Source organism: Aphelocoma coerulescens, chromosome 7 (assembly GCF_041296385.1).
Source record: "Aphelocoma coerulescens isolate FSJ_1873_10779 chromosome 7, UR_Acoe_1.0, whole genome shotgun sequence".
Classification (NCBI taxonomy): Eukaryota; Metazoa; Chordata; class Aves; order Passeriformes; family Corvidae; genus Aphelocoma; species Aphelocoma coerulescens.
Window position 1 is genome coordinate 1,835,952 of NC_091021.1, and position 22,222 is coordinate 1,858,173.

Genomic DNA, 22,222 nt, shown 5'->3' on the forward strand with positions numbered 1-22,222 from the left:
CAGAGGAGAAATCCCAGCTCTCCAGCCCTGGGGGTAGGAAACACCAGGGAAGGAGATTGTGAAGGTGGAAAGGACAGAGTCTTGCATTTCAGAGGCCCTTTTCCATATAAATTTGCTTGAAACCTTCCTGGCTGAGTCTGAGCGTGGGACCAGTGAGCTGTAGGGGATTCGGCGACACTTCGGGTCCCGCTGCCTTTTGGGGCTGCTGAGGATAACAGGGAGATGTTCCTAAGTGAGGTGTTCCTAAGAGCTCTCTCCAGGTGGGTTCTTCCCCCAGGGCAGATCCTCATCCCTCCCTCCACGTGTTCTTGGCCATGACCGGCTCCAAAATTTGGGAGCCCTAAACCTCAGCTGTAGTGGGCTCAGGTGCTGCAGGCTGGGACCACCTGACCCAGCATTGTTCACACCATTTCTGCCCTGGCTTTGGTTCTTTGTCCTGCCAGGGACAATCCACAGGGAGAGGGCAGGAAGGAGCTGTGGTGAGGGAATGTCTGGGCGTGCAGAAAGGAGGGGAGGATCTTCCATTTCCCGCTCCTTCTATTCCTTTGGAACTCTGTTGAAAACCCCTCCAGGTGTTTTTTCCTGAGGTAACCAGGGACTCAGCTGGATTCTCCATGGAATCTACTGGGGAGAAGAGGGTGTGCCCATCCTCTGGAAGCACACAGCTCCGTGGAAGTCCCAAGTTTCCAGGGAACTGTATGCGTTCAGTCCAGCTCCCTTTACTGTGTCACTGGCAAGAGCGCCTTTCACTTGTAGACTGCACGTGGGTGCACCAGCTGAGGGGAATTTGGGAGAGCAGCATCTCCTAAAACACCAGGGACTTGTTCTGGGCTGGTTTGACTCAGCCTGGAATGGCCAGGAGCTTGGATCTGCAGCTCCTGCTGCCTCAAAACCCCCCAGCTTCGGCAGGATTTGAGCGCATCCCAAACGCTTTCCCACCCGAGCAGCTCCAAGGTGGCAGAGTTGGGCTGTGTCCCGACCTCTCTGAAGGCAGAGCTTGGCCCTGCTTCCTGCCAGCTTGTGGCTGGAGGCTCAATCCCAGCTTTGGGAAGTGCTGTGGGGAAGCAGAGGCGGGCGCTGTCCTCCTTCCCTCCAAAGGCTGCATTTTGTGTTCAGCCCCCCCCCCCCCCCCCCCCCCCGTCTTTTAGGTCTTCGTGGTGTTTGTCTTTCCAGTTGGGATGGGGAGGAAGGGAGCCCAGGTGAGTAGGGATACCTGCAGAGATACCTAGCACATGGCAGGCTTTACAGCAAGTTTTGGGTTGTCGGGGTTTGGGTTTTTTGTTTTGTTTTCTGTTTCTGTACATAGTAATGTACAAATGATGACGAGACCGTGTGGAAATTCTAAAAAACAAAAAAGAAAAAAAAAAAAAAGGTCTTTTGTTGTTGTTTTTATATTACCTCATTCAGCAAGTTTGTTTTACAATGACTCGATGATGCTTTATTTATATTGTTTGTACTGTAATTAAACCGATTGACAAACATTTCACTTTGCTCGTTGGTTCCTATGATTTGGGTTTGATTAAGTATGCCAGTTTGTATTATGTTCCCCTTTCCTCTCTCTCTCTCTCTCTCTCTCTCCATGTCGAGATTTTTTGTGTCAGCTGTACAGTATTCTGAATAATGAAAAATAAAAATTAAAAATGAAAAAAAAAGGAACAAAAAAAGCTGTAAAGTACTGCAGAGAGAGGCTGCTATATTGAATAGGTCTCTTTCTAATAAAGACAACAAAACCTGTTGGGCGCAGCTTGTTCTTTGCTTGAGTCTTCGTGGTTTTATTGAGCCCCACCTGCTTCCTCCTCCTGTGACTGCTCAGATCCTGTCCCCCCTTGCCAGCCGTAAAGATGAAGGATTATCCCAGACCTGGGACATCAGAAGAGCCAGTAAATGGTGCAAATTGATAAATTAAGAAGCAATAAGTCAGCCGGGCCATAATGGGTGTGTATCCAAGAGTTCTGGAAGTGCCTGTGGAGTGAGTGACAGGTCTTCCAGCCAAAAATATGGGAGCTTTCATTAAAAACAGTTACTCTCCCCGAGGAAGGCAGCAGTAAATGTTGCACCTTGGCTTTAAGACTCTCTGGAGGTGATCCAAGGAATTAGGCCGCTAACGGTCACATCTGTATCTGCTAAATTGGTTGGAATGATCACTTAAAGTAAGAATAATAAAACATCTTTAAGGTCAGGATGTGGTATGGCCTAATCACTTCTTTGGAGGGAAAAGCCGTGGCTCTCCACGAGGCTTCTCTGAAGGAGCCATTTCAAAGCCCTGAACGAGGGGCAGCTGACTGACATTCATTTACAGTTCTGAGGTCTTGTCCCGAGGAGAAGCCAGGAATCAGAGCAGGCTCATGGAGAAGACCAACAGGAGGTGGTGGAGGGCTGGGATGGAGAGGGAAGCAGGAGGTGCTGGGTTTTCACCAGGGCAGACTGGGAACTCACTGCAAGGGTCCCTGCAGGAAGAAATAATGTAAGGTTGGGAGATCCGTGTGGGTCCGTGGAGAAGAGCAGCTAAAATTCCGTAAGTGTGCGATTGAAGGGGGGGAAATGATGATTTAAAGGGGATTTCAGTAACCTGCCCTGGTGTGAAGAATGAAACAAAAGATTTAAGATCTGCAAGGCCACCATGGAGAGAGACACCAGTGCTGTGGTTTGGCCGTCTCTGCTTGTCCCACCTCACACACCACAGAGAAATTAGGGGTGCTCAGAGATGAGGAAAGGTGGGAAAAGTGGGGGATTTCCCTGGAAAAGAGGGAGAAGCAGCACATTGGGGTTGTCTCTTTCCCTGGCCTCGCACCTGACACTGATGACCCCAAAGAGCAGCACAGGCAAAGCCACCCAGGAGGGACAAGATGTCCCACAGGGCACCAGTGCAGAGCTTGCTCCGGAGAAAACCAGGGCAGGGGTGGAACGGTGAAGCTGTATCCTCGTGGTCTGAGTGGGGCTGCCACAGCGTGGGATTTGGGGGGTTGGGATTTATCTCCTAGGCCTGCTGTGCCTTGGCCTGAATTTGTTCCTTCCTTGGGTTATTGCCCATCCAGTCTCCCACCTGTCCTGTCACATGGGGATTGGGGGAGCTTTCCTGTTTCTTTCCCTGCTCTTCATTTCCAAGTGCTCCAGGGAGGCTCCAGCAGCACCGTGGGGGATGAAAAGCCACAGGACTGCTTGTGGGTTTTCTTTTTCCCCCCTTTTTCGGGGGTCACGTGGCTGGTTTGTCACGCAGCAGCTGCACCCCTTTGTTCCTGAAAGGTTTCCCCACCCTGTCCAACCCCACCAGCACCAAGGCAGGAGCTGGGGGCTTTGTGTTCTCCTCTTCTGGATTTGAAATGTGAACTTCCAGCGTGGGAGAACTTGGTTTGGATTCCCCCTGGGTGTAAAGCTGTAGTAGTGCTCCTTTTTTTAGGAACCATCCGTCCCTCCCCTCCTTTGCTCTCCTGAAGGGATGTGGGTTTTGATTCTGTGATGGGCACGGCTGGCTGCTCTCTCTCTCTAACAACCCTCCTAAGATCTGGCTTCTCCTGGAAGATCCTGGTGCTCAGGGATGGTGGAGCAGATTTGAGGATGCCTTTCATGCCCACGTTCCTCACCTTACCCCAAGCCCACCCCTGTGTACCCCCGAAACGCTCCCAGCTGGTGGCATCCACTGATGCCTTGGGAAAAAAGAAAGAATCCTACAGCAAAGCAACAGGGGTCAGGAAGGGGTTTGGAAGGAAAACTCTTGATTCCCGTAATGGGAGTGGGGGAAACATCCCACTTTTTTTTCCTCCTTTTTTTTTCCCTTTTTTTTAAAGAGGAAAAGTAATTCCTAAAAAGCCCAAAGTGCAGCTCTGCTGTAAGGCCTTGCTGTGCATTCCCAGCCCTGCCTCCAAAGGATTTGCTCTGAGGGATGCTGGGAGCACCAGCTCCAGAGCCCACAAGATTCTCACTCCATAGGCACCCCCTGCTTTTAGTCCTCGTCCAGGATATTCCCTGGGCAGTTCTGCTGGCTTTTATTTGTTCTTTTAACACAAATGCAGACTGGTGTGAAGGGAGTGATGGGTCAAGGACAGGAAGCTCAGAGGTGGTGGGATGGGGCTGACTCTTCCTGATAAACAGCTTTGTTTTCCAGAAGGGACCCAGATCCAACTGTTTTCTAAACAAAAGAAAACATTTATGCTTCGTGGAGATCAGGTAAGAGTAACCTCAAAGAGCCAGGTCTTTATTTCCCCACCTGTGGCCAAAAGTCAGAGCTGGAGGTGTCTGAAATCTGATTTTATGGGGTTTTTGCCATGGATTTCCCCAGCCTGGAACGTGAAAATTCAGGGACTGCCGAGTCACCTGCTTTCAGTGAGTTTAGTGATCCTCAGTGGATTTCTCTTCCATCAATTTGGCCGATCCCCTGAATCCCTGGAAAGCTCTGAGCACCCAGAGCATCCCGCACGAAGGCCACGGAATGGTTTGGGTTGGAAGGGACCTGGAAGCTCCTCCTGTTCCCACCTCCTGCCACGGGCACCCAACGCCTCCCACTGGAACGTGGTGTGACCCTGGCTGGGAAAAACCCCGCCGAAATTCGGGCACGTCCCACACCCACCCAGCCTTTGAGCTCGTCCGTTCCCTTTTCCCTTCTGTTTCTGGGCTGGATCTCAGGCAGGTGACGCTCGCAGGAATTGTGATTTTTCCCTGGAGAAGCCCCGCAATTCCGGCCTGAGCAACGCCCAGAACGTGACTTGGGAGAACCATTCCGGCTGGGAAAGGCCTTTCAGGTCATCAAACCCAACCATAAAGGGAGAGCGGAGCCTGCGGGAGTGACCGGGAGGGAAACGTGGCTCTTCCTGGTGAAACCACTGGAAGCTCAGTGGGAAAACCACCATCCCAGGCAGGCTGGGAATCCCACCAGGCACTCCTTGATCTCTCCTAATGCCCAGTAAAGCCCTTAATTGCCCAATAAATGCGCTCGTGGTCACCGTTTGACGCCCAGCGCCAGCAATTAGCACTTATTTATTTGCGTTCTGCCCTCTCCGCTCCCCGACTCCCAGACCTGTTTGTTTGGAAGCCGGGGAGACTCCCAAAGGGAGGATGAGGAGCGCTGAAGTGGTGGGAGAGGAGAGGTGATGCTGTGCCGCGGGCCAGGAAGGATGCGGAGCTTTCCCGGCGCTCAGGGATTGAGCCGGGGCTTTCAGGGAAGACACAAAAATCCCTGGAGTTTGCTGCAGCCTTTCAGGAATTGCTGACACCGAGGGCTGCTCGTCGCTCGGTGGAAGAGAAGCTCCTGATGGCTTCTTGCGGTAAAACAAATTGGCATTTTGGTGCAGGAGCAAACGATCCGCGCCATCTGGGAGGAATAGCGGGAATCAAAGGCCAGGAATTTCGGTCTAATGAAGCAAAGGCTGGGCTCTGAAGCAGCCTCAAGCTACCAGAGCCAGAGGAAGGATGAGATGGAGAGAAAAGCATCCAGCCCCATGCCCGCTGGCAGCAGGAGGGAGCAGGGGGGTTCCCAAATGCCCCAACACCTCATCCTGCAACGCTGCCAGCACCGGCTGGACCCTGGCTTGGAAATCCCACCTCTGCTTTGGGCCACACCGAGGATGTTGGATGACCCTTGCGGGCGAAATGCAATCCTGGTGCTGGGACGAAGACGTTCCTCGGTATCCTGGTGAGGGTCTGCAGGCGCTGCCTGCGAAGAGCTGGGAGCCAGCGGGAGGGGTCAGAGCTGCAAATTGCCCCGGGAGAAGGGCTGAGCAGCCTGTAGCAGCCAAAAAAAGGAGCTGCGCCCTCCCAGGCCTGCTTTCACCCCTTCCGAACGCGCTGTCTTTGGAAGAGTCTCTGAATCCTGCAGGTTTTGGGGAGCTGGTGGACTGGATAGGGATTGTGCTGCCGGGTGAGTGACAGAGAGCGGGACAACCCCCCCGACAGGAGCGGGGGCTGTGGGGCATCCCCCCGGCTGGATGAACCTCTCGGACCGCTGCTGAGGAAAGCGGCTGCGCCACCACCTTCCTCCCCACCCCCAGCTCGCTCCCCTCCTTATCCTCCTTCCCAGCAGAGGTGCAGCATTCCCAGCTCCCGCTCTGCAGATCCAACTGGTAATGGCCGGGCTGATTGACTGCAGATTTCCCCGTAACTGAGCTTAATTAGCAAGCTAATCAGGTCTGGAGATGGTTCCAATTTATTTATTGGCTGATGGCTGCCACTAATCGGCCCGGCCAGTTAATGCTGGCAGCGCCGAGCTCTGTGCCAGGTGAACAAATAATTCGGGATTTCATCCTCTCCAGCGCTCTCCGGAGCCGGCATCCAGAGCTGGGATGCTGCATCCCCTCCCTGCGAGCTGAGGGAAGGTCTGAGCGCCGTGGCCGGCTCAGAGCAGTTCTGGCTCACCAGGGGGACGGTGTTTGCGGGCAGCCAGAGGAAAGGAGCGAGTTCTTTGCACTCGGGCAGTGGAGCAGAGCTCAAACACCCAAAATAGTCCTTGGAGCAGGGACGAGGCATCCAAAGGCAGTGTCGTGCGTGGGTCACCTCTTCTGAAGGTGACCCAGAGCAAGGCTCTTACAACTTGTGCTTCTTAGTTCCCTCCAGCAGCGCAGAAGGGATTTGAAAGAGAAATTTATTTTGCTTAAAAAAAAAAAAAAAAAAAAAAAAAAAGAAGAAAAAAAAAATAAGGTGAATTTTCCTGGATTTTTCTTTTTCCCTGGAACTACTGGAAAGGTGGCATTAGTGTTCCCTGGATGCTGGGGCATCTCTGAGCTGATGCAGGATGTAGTTTGAGTGGAGGCGAAGGAGAAGGGGCAGCACAGGTGATGTGCCAGAGAGGGCCTCTCTCCCAAGTGTTTGGGGAGCCAGGGAAGCAGGAATGAAAGCATGGAAAAAAATTCCCATCCTTGGCTCCTGGCCCTCCAGATGTCCCACCAACCTCTGGCTGTTGGGACAGAGATGTGGGATGACAACAAGGAAAGGAGGGAAGGGAATGGGATTTCCACACCTTCGTTCCCTGCTGTGGAGAGGAAGCAAAGGGAAGGGAGGCAGGATGAAAAGGGAGGAAAACAGCTGGAGCAGGCAAAAACCCACTCTTGGCTAAAGCATCAATTCCCTGAAGGAATCCAGTCTCCAGCTGAAGACCTGGAGAAGAAGGAGACACCCCCACACCTCGTTAGTTGGCTCTGATCTGTAATGGATCCATATTTTAAGCAAAAAAAAAAAAAAAAAAGTCAGGAAAAAAGGCCTTGCTTCTCCTTAGAGCCTGCCTGGCTCGAGCTGCCGGATCGATGCCCGAGCTGCCACCCTCCTGTTGATTCAAGGGCCCTTCAGTGCCGGTGTTTTCTCCTGTGAAGGCACTTTGGGCAATAATTGAGTGGTTTCCCAGTCACCCCTCTCTCTGACAAGCCAGGAGGTGGGCAGGGGTTGGAGCACCAGGTGCTGTGACCTCTCTGGACCTGGCACCCTGGTGACAAGGGGTGACAACGCCAGCGTGGCACTTCCCCACCCTTCTCTATCCATTGGGATGCCAAGCTGTTAATGCCCCTGGTTCCCTGGAAGTGTCCAAGGCCAGGCTGGACGGGGCCTGGAGCAATCTGGGCTAGTGGAAGGTGGTCCCTGCCTGTGGCATAGGAGGTGGAATGAGATGAGCTCCGAGGTCCCTCCCAGCCCAACCCCTCCTGTGATTCCATGATCCTGCAGGGCCTGCTGGTGATGGAGCTGATCCACAGCAGGCAGGGAGGTGGGGGATTGTGAGCTGGATGGATCCAGAAAGCCCTGGAAGCAGGGGATGCTCCTGGCACCAGGGGAGCAGAGGATTCATGGCTGCGGCTCTGAAATCTCTTCTGGAGAGGGTTATTAGAGGGAGTAATTGGGATCACCTTACTTTACAAATGTTACTTTGCAGAACGAGGCAGGAAGACAGATCGATCTCAACTATTATTCATTAAGGAAAGTCCTTTATAAATCCCAAATTAACAATTTCTCTCGGAGAGAGCCTTCCCATTACCCTCCTTTCGCAGGGACTTATTGCCGCTCTGGAAACGGGGAAATAGGAAAATAATTGGGGAGGGGGAAGAAATAGCAGCCGTGGGCTTCGGAGCCCAGCATCTGGTTAAGAAAAAAACACAGACGTGTGCCTTAAAAATGACCACGAGCCTGATTCAGGGGGACAATGTTTCTGACAGATCCTGTGAGCCCAGGGCCGTGACGAGGCTCAGGAAAGCCCGAGTGGCTTCTGAGCGATGGGGAGATTATTTGTGAATGTTTGGGGCTCGGTGGCACAGCTGCAGGTTAGCAGAAGGTCTCTGCTGTCATCCATCCCCTCCGTGCAGAGCGGGAATGGGGACAGGAAGCTGCCGGCGCTGGCGGGGCTGGGGAGCTCTGCCCTGGTCCTTGCCATTGGCGCTGGGCAGAGATTAAATTATTTGGGGTGTGTTGCTGCAATCTGAGGGGCTGGCTTGGTGTTTGGGGTGGGGAGAGAGAATTTCAACCCAAATCCTTTTGGTGTTTTGGGTGAAAAGCACTAAGACCAAAAAAAAAAATATATTTTTTTTTTTCAAGCAGCGTGGAGGGAAACCAAGCTCCTTAAAAACTCCGAGGTGCCTTCCTGCATGGAATTCAGGCAGGAGGCTGACCTGGTGGTTTTCATCTAGGAATTGTGGGGGAACCTTGCATCTGATAAGGTGTATCACCCCCAGCTGCCACATTTGGGGTGATGGGGCACGCCCCGAGGATGCCTCAGGGATGTGTGCAGGAGGATTTGGGGTCAAGAGATGTTGCTGGTGCCCAAAGAAGCCGACTGGGCTGCTTTGAGTTAAAGCTGCCAGCAAAAAAATAAAAAGAGCAATTCCTTCATTTGTATAACCATGCCCATGGCTTCTTTTGGCTGTTCTGGGAATGCCAGCAAGGGAGGCAGATACTTCTCAAAGGGGTTTTGGGGCCAAACCCACCTTTTCCCACAATCTCTCCGAGTCTGGATGCTTTCGCAGCAAAAATAGACATCTTGAAGAGGATCACAACAGGGAGGAAAACAGCAAGGATCTCTGTTTATACCCAGGAATTTGCAGTTTTTATCACTTCGGACAGTATCAAGACATGTTAACTTTAAAAAAAAAAAAAAATTAAATCACTGCTAATGGCCCTTTTGGGGAGGCCATTTTGGCACCTTTTGGAGAAGATTGGGAGCTCCAGGCACTTGGCACCACAGAGTCAGCTCCTCGCTGCTGGTAACACTCTCCCGGAAAATTATAAACGGGAGTCCCCGGGTTGTCTTTTGCTCCGTTAATTAATAGGATCTGAGCATTAAAAGCGCTCCCCCGGAGTCGGCGATGGGCCCTTTGCCACTCATTCCGGCCCCTCGCCGCTAATTCAGTCATCCTGGCAGGTCAGCGTAAACACCCCATATTTTACTGCCATTTTCAGACCGTTCCCCTGCCTCGTAATTATTTTCCCGGGGGAGGACGGATGGGGATTAATTCCAGGCTCCCGTTGCCCCCGCAGATGCTGGCGCGGAGGAGGCGGCGCGGAGCCTCCGCGCCCCCGGCAGCATCGCCGCCGCTCCCAGCGCCCGCTGAGCAGGAAAACCTGGAGCTGCGGCCGCGCTCCTCTCGCTCCGCTCCTGTGGCACAGAAAAGGGACGAGGGACTCGCTGCTGGCCGTGCCGGGGGCGCTCGGGGCGCAGAGCGGGCTCGGGGAGATGCTCAGGGCGCTGTCCCGGCTCCGGGCGCACCCCGCAGGCTCGGGGCTCTCCCTGTGGGACGGAGGGGTGGAGGGTGTTGATTCCCAGGGTTTTCCCCCACGATGGGTTGGCTGTAAAAGGCGGAAGGCGGCCCGAGGTGCCCCGCGGCCGGCAGGGCTGCACTCAGCGGAGGGTTTTGCTCGTAGCTAAAATCTGTGCGAATTTCTACAGAATTCTGTGGGCATTCCATTTTGCTTTTTGCTAAAATACCCCCTTTCCGTCTGATTTTTATGGGTTCGACTCCATCTCCTGCCAGAGCTGGCAGTCACGCCGCCTTTTAATTTGGAGATGCTGGGAGATGAAGCAGAGGTTTAAAATCCACGGGGCTGCATTAAAAAAAAAAAAAAAAAAAGGAAACAAACCAACAAACCAAAAGTAGCCTCCATCCCTCCATCCTTCCTTCCTTCCTCCATCGGGCCTGCTCGGAAAGGCGGCCTTTGGCTTCTCCCTCTTCCCAGGCTGAGCCCCGGGGAAAGTTGGGCGAGTAAGTTTGCGGAGCCGGAGGGAGGGCGGCACAGATCGATTGGCGAGTTTAATAGGATCAGGTCAGTGTAATCCTGTTTCAGCCATTGTCATTCAGGCAGCCAAGGAGACCTCAAACTATAGGGGAAGGGGCTTTTAAAACCTCAGCGGTCCTGCCACAAAGCCAGAGGCTGGGGCCAGGACAAAAGCGGCAGAGAGGATGAAGTGGCTTGAAATAAATAGATTAAGGCTCTCTATGGTCCAGGCGTAGCGGGAGGGAGAAAAGAGCAAGCAAGGGGCGGGCGAGCATCCCGCGGCGGCGGGAGGGGACGGAAGGGACCCGGCACCCTCGGGGGACACGGGGTGGCCGGGCACAGCGTCCCCTCCCGGTGCCGGGGGGGTGCTCCTGCCCCCTCCGCACCGCCCGCGTTTCCGAAGGGTTGGGATAGGCAATCAATTTTTACGATGCAATTTATAATTCATACAGGTTGTCTTGGTACATATGGTGTTGCTTTTGTGTGTCAGGGTGCCGGGTGCTTTATGACGGTGACGGCGGGGATTTGCATCGGCGGCCGCTTCCCGGCCCCATCGCTCTCCCCAGCGCCGATGGAGATGGATACGGCCCCATGGAAGCGCGACACAATCCCGTGGGACAGCGAGTCCTGAGGGGTGCGGGCCTCTTCCAAAGGGCAACTTCCACCCGTGGGGGAACGAGGAGGATGCTCAGTCCTTTGGCAGGGTATCCCCAAGGGAGTGCAGACCCCCTCGCCCCTCTCTCCAGGTATTGGGGTCAGCCCCGCTTCGGGGGATGCTCGCCGGGGATGACCCCACCTGCGGGAGGGTCCAGCACCCCCGGCCGGGCACAAAAGTGTCCTTGTCGCCGGGGCAGCCGCGTCCCCGGGGGCAGCAGGGGCAGGTAAAGAGGCACAAAGCCCCAGGCCGGCCGGTCCCAGCTGAAATAATTAAACCAATTAAGTCAATACAAACAGAGCCAGGGCGGGAGGCAGCGCTGCCCTCTCCGAGGAAGCGCCGCGCTCCCAGGGCCGCCCCCCCCGGGCCGAGCTGCGCTGAGTTTGCCGGGTCTCTGCGGCAGCCCTGGCATGCGGTGAGTTTGCCGGGTCAATGCGGCGAGAGGGTGACGGAGGAGGGGGGGATTTAAAAGCGGTGATGTCTTACTTAGGAGCGAGGCAGCGCCATCCCGGCCCCACTGCTCAGGGGTCGCCTCCTCCGGCCGCCGCATCCCGGTGCTGCCGAGCGGCAGCGCCTTCAAAATATAAATTTGTAGATAAATCTAAAGCGGGGGTTTTGCCGAGGCTGGCTGGAGGTGAGGAGCAGAGGAGCGGGCGGCTCTGCTTCCCCTCCGACTTTGGGTGTGCGGAGCTGCCGCGCTCCCCGAGCACCGCAATTATTTGATCTGCAGATGTAAGAGGAATTTATTGTAACAACAAATATAGTGATGTCAAAACCCAACCTTGGATTAAAGCCGGCAGCCAAAGGGGAAGTGTATTAATTTCAAACAGCATCAGAGGCCAGTGCCTATTAGGACGAGCTATTCTTCAGACCCCCCCATCAGAATTAATCATTGGGAGTTAATTTGAAGCTCAGACAAGTTGCTGTTAATTTAGTGCAGGGAGGACGGGATGGAATAAAAAGCTGAGGTGCTGGCCGGGCCTCCTGGGTCTCATTAATCAGCGAGCTGAGACGGCCTGGCTTGATTACAATTTGCAAAAAAATTCATTAGAGCCTGGGCGATTGACAATTTTTCTCTCTGCCTGTGATCTGACTCATTAGGCAGCCAAATGAAAGCCATGATGATGGTGATGATGACAGCTATCAACCCCCTCGCTTGTTTATCTCCTTCTCCTCCGGCCCCCGGCCCGGGGCTTCCCCCTCCAGCCCCGCTCCCCACTCCTGGGATAAAGGGGGGGGGCAACGGGGGACCCCAACCCGCCGAGTAAATAACTTCCCACTGCCTGGGGCTTGGAGAGGGAGGGATGCCCCGGGGGGGGACGGGGCTGAGGAGCAGCTGCTCCTCCCTAAAATACAGCACTCACCCCCCCCACCCGGGAGGGGGCACGGCCAGCGGGGGGCTGCACCCCGTTTTGGGGGGGGCACAGCCGCGCTGCCGCTCGACCGAGCCGGCTGCAGGGCGCTGTGCTGGCCGGGCAGCATCCTCCGCGCACCAGAAGCCACCCGAAATAAATCCAAGCAGTTCCAGAGATCATTTTTTGGTTTTTTTTCAGAAGCGCTCCGAAGAGGAGCAGCGAGCGCCGGGGCAGCCGAGGCCAGGGGGTGGCACGGCTGCGTTTGTCCCACGCGTGTCCCGCGGCTCCCGGCCTCTCCCCGCGCACGAACGAAACCAAAAATTATTATTATTATTATTGTTATTATGACGATGATGAATAATCCGTTTTTTTTAAAGGAGCGGGCAGTGGCGGCGGCTGCGGAAAAAGCTGGAATTGCGCGTGTTTTCCCGCTGATCCCCGCGTGTCCGCGGCTGCCCGTGGGGCCGGCGGCGATCCTGACCGCGGGCGTGCTTTTTTGGGGAGCGGCTGATGGGGACGGGGAACCCCCCCCCTACTCCGCTGCACCCCCGGAGCCGCCGCCAACCCCCTCCAACCTCAGCAAAATAATACTAACAATATTAATTACTATCATTATAATAAATAAATGACGAAGCGCGAGGTCAGCAAGCGATGTGACCCGGCCAAGCCTGGGAGCCTGGCCCGGGACCGAATGATCCCCCCGGTTTAATTTTAATAACTCCCCCACCCCCCCGCACTGCACTCCGTTTTCCTCGGGAAAATTGCTTTTTTAATTCCAAATCGCCGCCGCCAATGTCACGGTGGCACCGGCACGGATGGAGCCGGGATGCGGATAATGGGGAGAGGAAAAAAAAAAAAGGGATGAAAAGGATGCGGGAAGGGAAGGGGGGGACGCGGGACCCTTCAGCCCCGACCCCTCCCACCCCTCCGATCCGGCCCCGGCGCAACGAAAACGGGCGCGGGGCTGGGGGGGGAGCGGCCGCACCCCCAAAAACGGGGCTGGGGGAGCGACCGGACCCCCAAACACGGGGCTGGGGGGTGGGAGAGGCGGCCCCCCCCCCCCCCCCCCGCGAAACACGGGGCTGGGAGGCAGCGGCTGGACCCCCTAAATGGGGAGCCGGGGACCCGCCGGCTGCCGGGGGAGGATGCAGGGGTGCTCCTACCCCCCCACCCCCGCGGCCATCCCCGTTTAGTCACACAAACAGCTTTTTCCCAGCTTTCTCATCCTTCAAAAAAGAAAAGGGAAAAAAAGAAGAAAGTTTTCCACCCGGCTTCCCCCCCCCCCACCCGCTCCCCGGCAATAAATGTGACTTCGCAAAAAAAAAAAAAAAAAGAAGAAAAAAAAGAAAAAAAAAATTTACAGGCGAGAGCAGCATCGCTCTGCTCCGGCAGCGCAGGAGGGGAGAAGAAAATCAGCTCCACGCCAAATCCTGGACAGAACAGCCGGGGGCTGCAGGGCTTTTTTTTTTTAGTCTTTTTTTTTGTAAGTCTTTTTTGTTTCTTTGTCGGTTTTTATTCACAAGACTTAGTTTGCTTTTAAATTTCATAACTTATAAGGAAATAAGCTACATTGAAATAAATTAAACACAATAGTGAGGATCGTGCTGCTTTTTTTTTTTTTTTCTTTTTTTGCCTTTCCCCCCTCCCTCCCTCTCCTTCTCTCCTTTAAACATGGCTTGGTAAGAATAGGCAAACCAAATCGACAGAAAGCCAGGCAAAAAAAAAAAAAAAAAAGATTTAAAAACTCATCCCCCAGTGCCTGCCACTCAGCCATCGGCAATAAAACCAAACAATAAAAAAGGCATGAAATGAAACTCTGAGTTTTCTTTCGGGTTTTTTTTTTGTTTGTTTGTTCGCTCGTCTTTTTGTTTCTGTTTGGTTTTTTTTTTTTACCTTTCGCCCCCGAATAAGAAAGAAAACCCCAAAGATGGCTAAAGGCGCCGCGGGTTTCGCTGGGGATGCTCCGGTGAGGGGGATCCAGCGCCGGCACCGCTCTGCATCCGCCGTGCCCATCGCAGCCAAGGCAGCACAAGGGTGTCCAAAGCGGGGCAGCCGCGTAATAAATATCTGTGTGTGTGTGTGTGTTTGTGTGTCTCTTCCAGCGTGTGATATTCCCTGCTCCGAACCCAAACAGTTCCCAAGCCTCTTCCCCTCGCAGGCTCTCGGTGAGTGGAAAGTTTCGCTTCAAAGTTCGATTTGCCACGCGCTCGCGCGGGGTTTGGTTTGGGGTGTTTTTTTGTGTTGTTTGTTTTAGTTTTTTTTCCTGGTGGGGTTTTTTGTTGTTGTTGGTTTGGTGGTGGGGTTTTTTGGGTTGGTTTTTTTTTTTTTTTTTTGCTTCTCTCAGCTTTGTTTTTATTCAGGCGGGTTGCTTTGAAACCCCGGGTTGGAAACTTTTCCCTTAAAAACTTGTGGCTCTGAGCGTAGGAGGGAGAGATCAGGGTCGGGCTTGCTCCAGCTGCTGGTGCTGACTCCTGATCGCAAACCTGCTGACGTGCACCGGGATGGGGACCACGATCTTAGGGTTTCGGGAAGGTTCCCCTGTCTTGGAGTTGGCGTTGCCCGCCTTGACCCGTTTCCATTTCGCCCGTCTGTTCTGGAACCAGATTTTCACCTGCACCTCGCTGAGTTTGAGGGCATGGGCGATCTGGGACCTCTCCGTCAGGGACAGGTACTTTTTGCAGTGAAACTCCTTCTCCAGCTCCAGCAGCTGCTCGCTGGTGAAGGCTGTTCGCCTCCGCCGGTTTTTGCCCGTGGATGTGGTGTTGGTGGAATTGGGGGGGTTTTGGGGGTTTTCCTCGAGCGCGTTGCCAGAGTCCTCTTCCTTGTGAGCCGCCTGGCCGGGGATGTTGTCGTCCGAGCTATAATCTAGATCGCTGTCCATGGAGAAACTTTCCTCCTTGCCTTTCGCGTCCTCTTCTGCTTTGGCGTCCTCCTTGCCCTGGCCCCGGAGAGCCCCGGCTGGGAACGAAGCAGAGGCCTCTCGTTAGCATCCCGCACCCTCCGTGCCGCGGCGCCCCCCGCCCTGCAGCTCCATCACCCCAAAATTGATGGCTTGGGGATTCTTCCCCCCCCCCCGTTTTTTGCCGGCGCATCTTTCGGTCGGATTGATTTTATCGATAGTTTTTCGAGCGGCGGCGGGAGCTCAACCCTCCCTTCTCCTCGGCCCGGCGGCCCCCCGGGGCCGGCCCCGTCTCCTCCCGGGGGTCCCCCCCGTCCCCCCGAGCATCCCGCGCAACCGGGGCAATGCGCGGAGCGGGCAGCGGCCCCCGGTCCCCCCCCCGGCGGCCCCGGCGCTCACTCACCGAGGGAAGCCTGGACGGCGTCGGCGGCGGGGAAAGGCAGGAGGGCTCCGTCCTTGCCCAGGAAGGCTTTGCCATCGTCGCCGCCGCCGTCCGGGGGTATCCCCTCGGCTTTCTCGAAGTTCCCCGGGGGCGCGAACTTCCTGGCGGCCTCCTGGTGCTGCGGAGAGGCGGGGAAGGTGCCGGGCAGCGTGGCCATGAGCGTGGAGGTGAGAGCCATGCCCTGGGCCAGGCTGGAGCAGAAGCCGGAGGGCAGGCTGGGCAGCTGGTGGTGGTGCGGGTGCGCGGGGGGCAGCGCGGGCTGCAGCGCGCCCTGCGGCAGCGCCGGCGGCGGCGGCGGCGGCGGCGGCAGCACCACGGGCCGGTACGGCATGAACATGGGGTAGCCGGTGTACACGAAGGGCCCGGGGGCGGGCGGCGGGGGGCTGCCGATCAGCGAGTCGATGCTGAAGGCCGTGCTGCTTCCCAGCGGGCGCTGCATCATCATCAGCGAGGGCTGGAAAGCCGCGCTCATGCCGGAGCGGCGGCGGGAGCGAGCGAGCGACCACCTTCCTCCTCCTCCTCCTCCTCCTCCTCCTCCTCCTCCTGATGCTGCTCGGCGGCGGCGGCGGCGGCGTCCTCGCTGCCCTCAGCGCGGCGCAGCGCCCACGCGCGGGGCAGAGCCGGGGCGGAGCGGGGCCGCGGCCCGACAGCTCGGCGGCCGCCCGCACATCGGGGCCGCCCCGCCCGCGCCCTGCGCCCCCGCGGAGCCGCCGCCGCCGCTCTGCCCGCCCGCGCTCCCCCGCGCCCATTCACATTTTGGCCGCCTGGGAACCCGGCCCGCCCCACGTGGCCGCCGCCGCGGCCGCCCATTGGCTGAGAGGGAGAGGGGGCGGGGTTTGGAGCCGAGGCCCCGCCCCGCGCCCCCGCCCCGCTCACGGCGCCCCGGACGGGGCGGCCCACGCGTGACCGGCCCGCGGGCACCTCCGCGGTGCGCAGGGCGGTGACACAGCCCCCGGACACACCGATGCGCTGCCTCCAAGCCACTGAAACACCCCTGCTTGTATTTTTTCCCCAACTTTTTTTTTTTAAATTTTTAAAAATTCTCTCTCTCCCCCTTCTTCCCTCCCCCTTTTTTTCTTTTTTTTTTTCTTTTTTTTTTCTTTTTTTTTCTTTTTCTTTTTCTTTTTTTTTTTCTGAAAAGCCCCCAAATAGGCTCCATGTGGTTCTGGGTAAAGTCAGCCCCTGGCTTGGCTTTGAAATTGCTTCTGCAATTATGTAAAAGAGCCATTCAGCAACACGGCGGAATTAAAAGCGATGGAGGGCTGCTCCCTTTTCTCCGGCGAGCTTCTCATGTTGGCCGGCTCAAAGCCTTTTCCAACACGATGTCTTTGGCGAGGACAAAAGCTGGAACAAAAAAAAAAAAAAAAAAAAAAAAAGGGGGAAAAAGGGAAAAAAAAAAGCCCCCAAACTTGTAAATTGAACGTCAAGGGAACTTTGCACAATTTCAAAGGCCATAAATAATGATAAAGGGACCAGGCGAAGAGGCAAACCCAGGCAATTAATGGAGGTTCCCAAGCAAAGATCAAGTGGTTTGGAAAATAAAATTAAATGCAAAAAAAAAAAAAAAAGAGGGAGGGGGGGAAAAAAAAAGAGAAAGGAGGGGAGTTGGCTGGGGGTGGGATCCCTCCTGCCTTTGGGAAGTTGAAGTCTTCCCGGGACAATGGTGCTGGCTGTGCCCCTGGGCTTGGCTTTGGGGGGGAGTTCTGCCGACAAACCCTGGCTCAAAGTGGCTTTTGGCTAGGGGGAGGGTCCCCCAAAACCTAAGGATCAGCAGGAGATCCCGCTCCTGCCTGGCCTGTCGGCTTGGGAAGCTCTTAATGACCCGCCGCTAATTGATGCCCGTGTTTTCCAGGAGAGGATGGCAGATGTCGTGCCGGGGGCCTGCACATCCCGGCAGGAAGGTGCCACCCCGGTGGCAGCTGGGCTGCTAGGTGCCAAGGGTGGGGACAACCATGCTCTGTCCCCCAAAGCCTACCCCTCTTGGCCAGGCACCCTCCAGACCCCCTAAAACACATCCCAAAGCTGCACATCCCAAAGGAGCTCCCTCTCAAAGCTTTTGCCGCCCCAAAATGAGCCCTGTGGGATTTGGGTCCCAGCCCTCAGCGAGTGACATCTGCAAAAAATACCCCAAAAATACCCTTTCCCTGCTAACTCCCGCCCCCAAATCTTGTTGTCTTCCCCAAACGCAGGGCTGGGAGCTGCCCCCCGCCCCGTGCCCGGATATCTGGGTCAGTTTATCCCTCAGCCACCATCTGAAAACGTTCTTTTCTCGGCAGAAACAATTAGGGGGGAGGTTTATTACTTTTGGGCCTCGGCTCAGTTTTTGCCCAGTCCCGCATCTGGCTCCCCATCCCTGCCTGGATGCAGCTTTTGGGGTGCCGAGCCCTGCTGGTCGCCCACAGCACGGATTTTGGCATTTCCCTCTTCCCCGGTGCTGCCTTTCTGCCGGAGGAGCAGCTTTTCCCGGAGGTGTGGGACAGGGTGGGCACGGCCATGGAAGCAGCTGCCGCTGGGGATGGGGAGGGGGGGGTTGTGTGATGTGTGTGCACAAACACTTTTGGGGCCCATCTCCGACTTCAAGGGACTGGGAAAAGTTTACTTATCCAGCTCATTTCCATATGTCCTGGCTCCGTCTTGCGGAGGCCACCATATGTGCAGCAGCGCGGCGCTCGGGATTTTTCCCAGCGCCGGAGAGGGTGGGATTTTCCCCGTGGATGCTTCGTGGCCGCTGTTCCTCTCCCATTTTTTCCCCATTCCCGTGCTTCACCCGGCGATTGCAGCCCTCTCCTGCCTCCCTCTCCTTCCAGGCATCGCGGACGGAGCCGAGCTAAACCCCAAAACGCTCCAGCGTCCTTCCCAAACCAAGCGGAGCGGGCTGGGAATCCTCGCGGAGCAGAGCAAAGCTTTCGTTTAAACAGCAAAGTGAGCGAAGAGGGGCGAAAAAATTCCCTCTCTTTTTCAGGAAAACCCCGCTGGATTGCGGGAAGGGCAGAGATAATTAGGCACGGTAATCCGGCGGGGCATGGAAATGTGTACCAACACCCAGCTCCTGCAGCTGTTTTTATTGTCAGCCCCCTTCAAAATTTGCCCACAAACAAGTGCCTTTGCAGGACGGGAGTATTATTTCGGGCAAGAATGGGCTTTTTGTTCGGCACATAATTAGCTGATTTTTTTCTCCCGGAGACAAAAAAAAAAAAAAAAGGAAAAAAAAAATCAGGCAATCCCCTGATTGTGGCAGCAGCAAGCGGAGCGTGATTGTGCCTGGGAAGTGGAGCAGGCGTGAGGGGAGCCCCACGGAGGGACCCCCACAGCCGCTGGGACACCGCAAGAGCCGTTCCCAGGGGGGCTAAACCGAAAGATGTCGTGGAAATCAATGCTCCAAAGGGTCAGGCTTGGTTAGGGGAGCACCTTTCCCCCCTGGCTGGGCCGTGGTGCGGGTACAGACCTGGTCCCACGTGGCCCCGGCTTGAAATGTGGCACCAAAATGCTGCTCCCGTGTCACCCGGAGTGGGGATTGGTGAGGAGCAGGTGGCTTTCCGGCAGGTTTTGTCCCCAAAAACCTTGCGAGGGGAGGAGCAGCAGGGATGTGGAGGCATCTTTAAAGCGGGCAGGTTTTGTGGGGTGGGTGTGACTCCCTCCAGGGTGCGGAGTGTGGGCTCAACAATCCCCCAAATCCAGGCAGGGAGCAGACGCAGCTTTTTGGAGCGAGAAAGTGAAAGAAGGGAGCCGGGAAGGAAGGCTGGGATGTGCTCGAGCCCTTCCAGGTGGGAATCCACAGGGCAGAGCATCCCTCCAGCCGGGCCTGGGAGCTGCCGGCTGCTCCCGGCCCTTTGGGCACCTCCAGGCTGGATTTCCATGGGACACACGGGATTGGTGCCCATCCTCCCAGTGGGCACCACAGAGAGGGGACAGCTCTGTTTTCCAGCAGCTCATAAATCCCGTGCCTTTATTCAAAGCAAAAGTCGGGCTCGCAGAGGCTCGAGCTAATTCTTGCATTCGCCGGGGACATTTTAATTGCGTGGGAAACGTCACCCTACTGTGCTTTTAAAGTCTTTTTTTTTTTTTTTTTTCCTCTAGGAAAGGCAGGTGAGCAAGAGAAGAGGCCCTGAGCAGAACTACCCCCCAAAAATCAGTGACTTCTTAATGAGGCAGGCATCAGGTGCGAGCCAAAATCAGGGATGCAGCCGCGGCTCCCACTCCTCCAACCCGCGGGGAAGGGGGAGGCAGTTCCGTGCGTGGCTCTGGGTTTATTCCAGCGTTTTGGGAGCTGAGAGGGCAGGATTTGCCCGCTGGCTGTGCACGGAGGGATGCGCCCCCCGCGCCACGCGTGCCCGCGGGGAACTCCCTCCCTCCTTCCCCCTCCCTTCACAGGGGGGAAAAAAGAGCAAAGCAAACCAAGAAACAACCCCCCAACCCCTCATTCGCCGCTTAATCCCATTAACTCCTTCGCGTGTTCCCGTCTGAACCCCTTCCAGCCCCCCCCGCGGCTCAGGCTGCCCTCCCGGGGGGGATCCCCCCAACTTCCACCCCATGCTTATTTTTTCTGTGTTTTTTTTTTTTTTCCCCCCCGTCCCGCCTCCCTTCTTCCCCCTTTCTCCTCCTTTTTCCCCCTCCTTCTCCCCCTTTTCTAACAAACTTGAAGGCGCTTGGGATTTTCGGGTAAAGGAAAAAAAGAGGCTAAAATGGTAAAAATAACACCGTGCAGGTTAACAAAACTAACCAAACAAAAAAACCCAAAAGCAAAAAAAAAAAAAAAAAAAAAAAAAAAGAAAAAAAAGAAATTTGGCTTCCAGAATCCCGGCTCTTATCCTGAAATTCGTTCGGAGAAGGGGAAATGGGCTATTTTAGAAATGATTTTAAATGGACACATATTTAAACCACCGGAGTCCGAGTATTTTAAGAGCCTTACAGGAGACCTTAATCAAACGCGCCGCTACGGAGAGTTTAGTGGGGGGCAAACCCCACGCACTCTCTCATTCCCGGCTTTTCGTGGAACCGAGTGGAGAAATCCGCTGGTTTAAAAAAAAAAAATTAAAAAAAAAAAAAATCCCGACTAAAAGTCTAAAATATTCCCAGGTCAGAGGGGCACCGTCTCATTAAAACCAGCGCGGTCCTGAAACTGCACTGCAGACATTAAAGTGCAGTATTTTTCAATTAGAGCTGACGAATTCAATCAAAATTCCATAGATTAGGATGAAATGAGGCATGGGTCATTTACAGGGGAATTTAATTGCAGAGCCATTAGACAAATAGTATATTTGCCATTCTCACATTATCCATCATTTCAGACATCAATAGAAGGAGCAGCATCTTTACTAATACAGCAGCACTTCCCAATCTCTGCCTGTAAACACTCCCTTTCCCCATAGCTCCTGATTATATCTGATTTCATTTAAAGCCATGGGGGATTATAAATGTTCCTGCAATCAGGTTCATTAGGACTTCAAAAAAAAAAAAAAAAAATCTCATTTCTGATTCGTATCGCTTTGCGGATCACCCAGCGCAGCCCGCGCTTTAAAAAAAAAAAAAAAAAAAAAAAAAAGGGGGGGGGGATAAAATAAATAAATAAATAAATAATAAAAATCAAACGCTCTTTCATTACCGGGGCCACTTCGGGGTTTGATTATCACCCTGACGAGCCCCTGTTCAGATTGTGAGAGGCAAACCCGGCTTCCCACTGGGATCACCACCCCCCTCCCCCCCCCATTCCCATCCCTGGGGGGGGCTCGATCCTTCTCCAGAGGGTCCCCGAGTAAGGAAAAAACACCAGACGGGACGGCAAAACCTTTTTATTTTTGCTGTGGGAGGGGTGCGCATCACTCCTTAATTGTCCCCAGCTCCTTGCAATCAGAGAGGTGTGTGCAGCAGGGCGGGGAATTCCCATTATTTGGAAATTGTTTTGCAGCTGGACCATCGGTGGTTTAATACCGCAGGGTGGGAAAACGAGCAGGAGCAGCCTAACCACACACACACACACACACACACACACAAAAAAAAAAATCCTCGAGGAGAGAGAAGGTCTCTGACATTTTTTTCCTTAATAGCAGCTTAATATTAAACGTCTTTCATAAAACACGCACATCCAGATCTACTTTAAAAAAAAAAGAAAAAGAGGGCGAAAAAAGAGAAGAAACACAGAGAGCCTTCATTTCCCCCAAATGTATGACGGGCGCAGCGCTGTGTTAGCTGCCTCAGTAATTTAATTGGAATGAAACGTGAAAAATGTGTCATTTTTTGAAGAATTTATGCATCGCTTCCTGGAAATCTCATTGTCTTAACTAGCAGCCTACTGTGTTCTGTTTAGCAGGCATAATCGCATTTTTATGTGTCTCCGTATTAGAAGTTAATGTGACCTCCCGTCTTTAGCTGCTGGAAAATAATAATAATAACAACAACAAAAATAATAATAAAAACGAGCCTTTCCCCAGAACATCTGCATCAAAACAAGGCGCCGCCAGGAAGGGGAAAAATCTATATTTGGGGTGTATATATAGATATATATTTAAATATAATAGTCAAACGCGTCTTTAACCGCCCGCCAAACTTAACCCCAGCCCGGAGCATCATCCCACTCGAAGCATCATCATCATCATCATCAGCATCATCCCGCCCGGAGCATCATCAGCATCATCCCACACGGAGCATCATCATCATCATCAGCATCAGCACCATCACCACCATCCCGCCCGGAGCAT

The 22,222-nt window shown here is 54.5% G+C and overlaps 1 protein-coding gene across 1 annotated transcript; it reads right to left on the minus strand.

Annotated features, from left to right (window-relative positions):
• Window positions 1-14,606: 14,606 nt before the first annotated feature.
• Window positions 14,607-15,999, minus strand: GBX2 (gastrulation brain homeobox 2). Its single transcript, XM_069021499.1, has 2 exons — window positions 15,489-15,999; window positions 14,607-15,144 (listed from the first exon to the last, which is right to left on the minus strand). The coding sequence occupies exons 1-2, from the start codon at window positions 15,997-15,999 to the stop codon at window positions 14,621-14,623; spliced, it is 1,035 nt and encodes a 344-aa protein (XP_068877600.1). The 3' UTR covers window positions 14,607-14,620.
• Window positions 16,000-22,222: the final 6,223 nt, after the last annotated feature.